We start from the raw sequence: 8010 nt of genomic DNA on the forward strand, positions 1-8010 counted from the left end.
CCTAGTGCTGTGTGGGCCCCTCCAAAATATCACCAAAGACATTCAAACTGCAAGCCAGGAAAATCTATCAGATTGTCACTGTCTGCCCCTACTCCATCTTAAAGATGCTTCAAGCCCTACAGCTAGAAATCTTCACTGGCCTTGCTCAGGACTTGGACTGAGTTTACAGTCTGCTCTAACCATTAACCATTGTTTTTCTATTGCCTCTTATTAAATAACCTGATGCAAATATTTGTACCATGTAGGCCTAACTTTGGGAGCCCACTTGGATCCCTACCTACTGAAATGAGACATAACCCTTTAACTAAACTGAGCTGTTCTCAGGACTGAGACTGGCTCCATGAGATACAAAGCCATCTACCAGCTCAGGACAGGTTCAAACCTACTTACACCGGGTGGCCTAAGATGTTAAAATATTTCACAGTATTACTGACATCTTTGAACAAATTCCTAGGACCTCAAGTTCACTGACCTGGTTTCATGGTAGGACCCTTCAAGTTTCAGACAATGGCCACAGACTGCATTTCAGATTATTGCCTATAAAATTATTACAGGATTTGCTTGTATAACCCTATTTAGATGTGTGCTTCCTGGGTTCCAAAGTACCCTACCCCTGACTTTTAGCACATAGCTACCCAGGCAGTTAAGGTCCTCACCATTGACTCTGATGCCTGGACATCACAGGGTGATTTGTAGTGTAAGCCCTGACAGTTTGGCTTTTTTTCTTTTCTTGTAATGCAAGTGTCTGACTTAAGCTTTGATTGCCAAGGCATCCACTTCAAAGAGGGCTATCTTGAATAAACACATGGGGGGGGGGGGGGGAGCAGGGGGACTAGGCATTTTGATTTAGAGATCTTGGTTGATTCAATAACTGCTTGTTTTTTCTCTTTCTGTGATTTAAATTCCCACTCATGTTTTAAATTCACTAATAAAGTGAACCCATGAAACTGTAGGCCCACACCCTCAACCCCACTAAAAGCAGAACCCTAGGCCACACTATCTTTCTCTCTTTCACTCCCGGTGACCTCACTGTGAGGTCCCAGGTGTGCCGGTGCTTTCCAGGACCTGTGAGTAATAAACCTTTTTTTTTCTTCCCAATGTTTCCTGATGGTTATTGCTGAGGGCATCTTACAATCATAAAAAGAACCACAAGGTCCAGTCCAGCCACACCACTGGTTATTGAGAGACAGACCGGCACAAAACATCCACCCAGCAAGCAAGCATTCAAGCTAGATCTGAACTGCATCTGAGGATACAAGCTCCACCTAACTCAACCCAACAAACGACCCATTCAAGAGTTCAGCCTTAACGTTTCCAAACAAAATTAGCTCTAGCTGTGATGTGGGGTACAAAAAAGAAAATCCCAAAGGTCTGCCACCATAAACTCAGTGGACCCAAAGGTCACAAACAGAAGGGGAAAACAACCGACAGGACAAAGCTTATAAGAGCATGGGACAGGAGCAAGCAAATTTTGTTAGTGGAACAGCTAGATCTTAAGTTAACATGAGGGAAGCCATCTTAGGGAAAGGAAGCAATGTTGTAAACATGACCCTGACTCACTAGTCTCTGTGAATACATTCTAGCCTGCACTGTAGCCTAGATGATTAAGCACCTATCGTTTTTACAAAATACATGATCTGCTAGTTCTACGACTCTTGCTTACGTATATCTCCCAGCTATGCTAAGACAATAACTTAGTTCTTGGAGTTCCCTTAGAACATGACGACCTCCAGCAAGGAAAACTCTGTGCTGGTACCCATCATGAATGACAGAAGAAAGAGATAATGAGGCACCTTGAACTCGGTCACACAGATGGGTGACCTTCCTAAACGCCCCCTCCCTTGCCCATTTCCCCCAGATAACTACCTCAAGGTTCTGTATAATTTTAAGATGGTTCTTGAGGACATTAGTCTGCCATCTTCTCATTATGCTAGCTAATCTTACACATTTTCCTTTCTCAACCACCAGCTTGTTTACAATTGATCGGCTCCAGATTGTGGGGAGCAGAACGAGCCCCTTTTTGCTCTGTCACATTAGGAGCCAAGAACAATCATGCTACTGGAGAAGCGCTCACACCTGGAGGCCACCTGTCAGCATGACCAGGGAGCTAAGAAAATGACCAGCAGCCTACACAATTTTGCCCAAAGCTGGAATGGCCCTCATGTCTCCCTTCACATAAATCTTATGGAATGCCCAGATAATAAGAACTCATCTCAACTATCACACACAAGAGAGGCCTAAGGAGGCATGCCAGTTAGAGGTAACTGGTATCCTGGATGGGATCCTGGAACAGAAAACGTACATTAGGTAAAAACTAAGAAAATATGAAGCAAACTAAGGACTTTCACTAAGGTTATCAATATTAGTTGTGACAAATGTACCATACCAATGTGGGATACCGATTATAGGAGAAACTAGCTCCAGGGTATATGAGAACTCTGTACCACCTTGGCAACTTTTCTGTAAATCTAAAACTATTCTAAAATGAAAATTTTTTATTTTTAAAAAACCAACTCATCCCTTGATCCAGAGATCCTTGAATCAAGAAAAAGGTCTCAATACCGAGTATGAGAATCAACTGGTATATTTGTTAAAATGCAGATTCTCAGGCCCCACTGGCGAACTACAAAGTTAGAGTCGGGGGCGGGGGGAGGCCAGATTCTGCATCTTAACAAGCACAGCAGGTGATTCTTATTCACCCTAAAGGTCATGAGCCACTATCTTGGCTGTTGACTCAATGTTTCCCCCTCCTCACACACAAAAATAGTCACCACTGACGCACAGCAGCACTGATCTTTCCAGGGGACAACTCACTCCCTTGGGCCTTGACCAACTGAGGAACACAGTCCCTTAACAGTAAACAACCCTAGACTCACTATAAGTTGATACCTGTATTAAAAAAAAAAGTCTCAGATAGTTTGAGGCCTTTTACCTTCCTAACGAGGCCTTGAGGCAACTATCATGCCTCCAAAGAAAAACCTATTCGGCACTCTCTGCACTAGTAGTCCGGGGCTTCCGACCCTCGACCCACCTCCCTAAAGAGGAAGAGGCACAGCCAAAGAATCCCACCGGGGCATCCTCTTGGACAGGGAGATGCTCCCCGGCTCCCTGGCTATTTCTGAAGCGACCCTCCCAGAATGCCCTCTCCGCGGCCAGGAGAGCCCAGGCCCGGTTGCCCAGGGCGAGGGTTCGAGCCCCAGCCTCGTCATTATCTAGACCTGTCACTCACTCGGCGGACCTCCAGATCGTCCATCCGTTAAACCTAACTGCCTGTAGGTTCATCTCAAACGAGGAAGCGCCGGACCCAGGCCCGCAGCGGGCACACCCCGATCGCAGGTCGAGGGGCGCCGGCCGGGAGCTGGGCCGGGACCGGAGCGCGGCGAAACCCGGGGCTGCGCCGCGGGGGCTTGTGGGCGGGGCGGGTCTCCGGTGCACCCACCGCCCGCAGCTCACCCCGCCGCCGCTGACCGCGCCGATGCCGTCGAACTCCCGGCCCAGCCCGTCGGAGTCGTCGAGCACGTACGCGCCGCCGAGCGCCAACAGCGCACACAACAGCAGGGAAACGGCGGCGCGGCCCGCCGAACCCGCGGCTGCCGTCATGGCTTTCGCTCGGCGTTGCCGGGAAGCCTGGAGTAGGGTCTCAGCCATTGTGTGGGTCACATGACTACGGCACCCAGGGAGGCTGGGACCGGCCGCCGCCATGATGGAGACGGGCAGGAGGCCGCTGACCTCGCCGTCGCCATCTTGAGTGCGGGCCACACGGCGCCGACGCAGCCACCGTAGGAATGTCGGAGGGCAGAGTGAGCCTTTTCTAGTCAACCCCCTGCCAGGGTCAGGCGCAAGCCTTCACGTGGTCGCCCTTCTCTGCCTCTCTGCCCGCTTCACCCGCTGGAGAGCTTTACTGAAGGGCAGGTGGATGTCCAAAGCCTGCCAAGGTGCCCGGGCAAGTGAGTGGCCCACCGTGGACCTCCCCCAGCATCTCATGGCAATCTACCGCGTGCCCGTTGGTGGCAGTGCAAGAAAGAGGAATCGCCTTACATAGCCGCAGTTCAGCCGCCACGTTGGTGGAGCCACTTAGCTTTGTGAGCCTGGTTTCCTCCTATGTAAGATGAAACAAGAAGAGCAGCTGCATGGGGGACATCAGTTTAAATGAAATACAAGTGCAGTGATAGGCACCAAGTAAATTTTAGCTGAATGCATTACACAGTGACAAACGTTAGTTGGGAAGGTTCTCCATTCTGGTCACCCTCTGTATGGTTAGCTTTTAGCTTGGTAAACTACCTTCCACTGCCAGTTGAAGTGGTTCCAGGCAGATAACCCTAAATTGATAGGGAAGTTGTGAATTGTCCTGGGATTTCTGCCACATCCTGCGTTGGCCTGAGATTTCAAAATGACAAGGAGAAGACCCAAAGGCTATAGGACATGAGCCTTTGTCTACAGGGTCCATGGAATCAGATTATTTTGCCCCTTAACCACAAACCTAAATTTAAGTTTAGGACCCCAGTTATGCTAGAAGGAAAAATCTGTATCTGGGCAGTCCCATAGACACACTCATCAGGCCATTCTGATGTCGCTAGGTTCTTAATGGACAATAACTATACTAGCTCTTTCTCTCTTCTTAAATTACTGTAGGTCTCGTGATTTACCAAGGACAATCCCAGCTATGTCTTTTGTCTCAACATAATTAATTTTTTCTTTTTTTAAATTAATTTTGTATTGAGGTAACATTGGTTTATAACATTATGTAAATTTCAGGTATACATCATTGTATTTCAACTTCTGTAGAGACTACGTCATGTTCACCACCAAAAGTCCACCAGCATAGTTAGTAATAGTGCCCCTTTCACTCTCAGAAGTGTTCTGGTTTGGATGATAAGTTATATGATCCCCTATATATGGGCCACTTGTCTTCTTCGATTTCTTATTCCCCCAGTATAACACATGTCTGAACTCTCTACCTTCCCTACCACCACCATTCTATGAGACAAGTCAGTAACTGTCCAAGTTCCATAGATTTACTTTCCCAGAACTCACTCTGATCCATCTGGTTTAACACACTATTTTAACTTTATCTGGAGCAACAATACATGCAAGCCACAAACAATAAATCAAGTGAGTGCTAAACTTCCCACCAACGCTGAGATTTTATATCTGAGACATGCATATATCATATGCATAATAATGTGACCAGAAGAGAAGTACCAAGGTGAAAATAGAGGAAAGTACCATACACATAAAGTTGGGAAATTGAAACCATTACCCAGCATACGTCATCCTGTAGCACACCATTGCACCTAGTACTTGGAAGGCACACCACAAATATCTGTGTGATGTGTGATACGTGAAGGAGGGGAACCACAGAATATTTAGCAGAAAAGTTGTTATCACCACCTAGGACATACCACTGGTTTCTCTTAATTCATTTGCCAAGGTAATTCCTTACCAGAGAAAATATCTCTTGTTTCAACATTCAAAATATCTCTTGTTTCTTGAAACAAGAAAGTTTCTAATAAAAAAGCGATAAATACAAGCTAAGAAAGAGAGATCATTGCCTACTGGGTACAGCACTCCAGTGTGCTTGAGATGTTAGATAAAGAGAAATGGCAGTTATCAGACAAGTGATCATGTGTTTGGCTTCCCTTGCCTCTGTGGTTTTGGGGTCCCTGAGATGAGTTTAAAAAATGACTGTTTTTCTCTTACATGAGCAGTGTTTCTGAGTACCACAACTGTACTTCAGCCACAGCAAATTTCTCATGTTTTCTGAAGTGAAAAATGGGATCAAAATAGGTGGTCTCTTAAGAGAGATGAGAGATCTTCCCTTTTAGTGAGAAGTTATTGATAAAGTCTGATGCAATCTGTTGTCTCACTACAGAAAGTGGCTTTAGTCTTAGAAATCTGAATTAGGCTGTCAGAAATTCCAGGGCAGAGGCCAAGTGTTTTTCCTCCTTTGTATTTCCTAAGTGTGGTGTCTAACTCCTGGTAGGTGTTCAGTGTATTTTAGTTGAATTGAACTTTTAAAAAAAACACCGTGAAGATGTTGCTCAAATCACTGAGGAAAGGATGGACTTTTTAAAACATGGTGTTGGGATAACTGGATAACTATTTGGAAAGAAGTCAAATTTTAGGTCTATGCCTCACACCACACATAAGTATAAACTCCAAATGGATAAAACTCTATATGTAAAAATTGAAACCTTACAAGTTCTAGTAGAAGACATGGGTAAGTTCCTGTATAACCTGGGGGTGTAAATATGACTCAGTATCATGATACAACAAAATGAAAGTTTGATTTAAAAAATCCATAATCATGTAAGGGGTTAAGAGAAAGAGGATTATTTACTAAAGAAGTTGGAAACATTGCTTAAAGTAAGAGTTCCCTGGGGCATAAAAGAGTACATTAGTGCCCCTTCATTCACGGGGGATATGTTCCAAGACCCCTACTGGAGGCCTGAAAGTGCAGATAGTACCGAACCTTATACATACTATGGTTTTTCCTATACATACATAGCTATGATTAAGTTTAATTTATAAATTAGACACAGAGATTAACAACTAATAATATAATAATTATAACAATATACTGTAATAAAAGTTATGTGAATGTGGTCTCTCAAAACATCTTATTGTACTATACTCACCCTTCTTATGATGTGAAATGATACAATACCAATGTGATGAGCTAAAGTGAGGTGAATGGCATTGGCATTTTGACATAGTGTTAGGCTACCGTTGACCTTCTCATGGTACTGAGAAGGATCATCATCGAGCCATGATGATGTTGATGGTTGCATGATGTCACTGGTTGAGGATCCAACAAAAAGATGATTCATGTCCTGGGTGAGACGGAGTGGGATGGCTGGAGATGTCATCATGCTACTCAGAATGGTGTGCAATTTAAAACTTTGGGATCTTCCATTTAGTGTTTTCAGACCACGGTTGACCTCAGGTAACTGAAACCACGTAAAGCAAAACTGTAGATAAGTGGGGACTAGCAGATGAAGTATTTTCTCTTCATGAACTATCCTATAATCTGCCGTTTATCTGATCTTTTCAACTTTTACTTATGTTGCTTGATTGCAATTGTTAATTACATCACCCTGTTTGGTGGCTTCTCTGTAAAATATGTGTAGGGGTTCTGCTAACTCAGGGCTTTCTATAAGGACAATAAAAATAGTTCAGAAGACAGAATCCACATAATGGAATAAACTATATATTTCTTATGAAACATTTTCTTAAGTTAACTACAGATAAAAACTGCTATAGCAAGGAGCAATGTGGTGTGTTGTTAGAATATCAGCCCTGGAGCCCCATACTGCATAGCTTCCAGTCTCTCCTACCACCTACTAGTTGTGTGATTTGGGCCAAGTTATTTTACTTCTTTAGGCTTCAGTTTCCCCGTCCATAAATAGAGATGATGATAGTAATTAGTTGATATGAAGGTTAGCTGTGTTAACATTCATACAACACTTAGAAGAGTGAGCGGCATATTCTGCAGGCTATAGAGGTGTTTATTATATAAACTATAACGTAAATGGCATACAGACTTAACTGTAGTATAACTTTTGAGTTTACTGCTCTCTGCAAAACTACGACAATCCTGAGTAAAAGGATTATTCCTGTCTTTGTACTGGTCTGAATTTTTTTATTTCATTTTTGTTGGGTACAATCATCCAAACCCATGTCCTATGTGGCTGGTTCCCCATGGTGTGAGGGTTGGTAAGAGTCAAGAGGCCAGATCCTCTCTCTTCCTGCTCCCAGCAGCACGGCTCTGGCAGGGACCAGGCTCCCTCACCCACTTCCTCCAACCTGTGACTTTGATCTCGGAAGAGTGACTGTACATACAGACAGCTGGGTAAGCACGCTGGAGCCATGTCAGACTCCAGAGGAGGCAGCGGCATAGAGGCTCCATCAGAGGGGCCTGGAGTGTCCAGAACAATGGGGTCAGAAGTACCATCCTAACCTGCTGCTCAGGCTGGTGACCTGGGCTGTCTTTCTGGTCCTTTGGCTCTA

At 44.6% G+C, this 8010-nt stretch overlaps 1 protein-coding gene across 8 annotated transcripts in view; it reads right to left on the bottom strand.

Annotated features, from left to right (window-relative positions):
• The window catches only part of GALC (galactosylceramidase), a 56299-nt gene extending 52569 nt beyond the window's left edge, over positions 1-3730 (bottom strand). For 6 of the 8 annotated variants that reach the window (XM_046647639.1, XM_046647638.1, XM_046647637.1 and 3 more), the window contains exon 1: positions 3454-3730. In XM_046647639.1, the coding sequence (XP_046503595.1) occupies positions 3454-3702 (249 nt within the window). In that variant the 5' untranslated portion in view covers positions 3703-3730. Of the gene's footprint in view, positions 1-3229; positions 3378-3453 lie in introns of those variants that run through there. The other 2 variants (XM_046647643.1, XM_046647641.1) reach the window with 2 other exon arrangements.
• Between the last annotated feature and the right edge of the window lie 4280 nt (positions 3731-8010).

Source organism: Equus quagga, chromosome 20, assembly GCF_021613505.1.
Source record: "Equus quagga isolate Etosha38 chromosome 20, UCLA_HA_Equagga_1.0, whole genome shotgun sequence".
Lineage (NCBI taxonomy): Eukaryota > Metazoa > Chordata > Mammalia > Perissodactyla > Equidae > Equus > Equus quagga.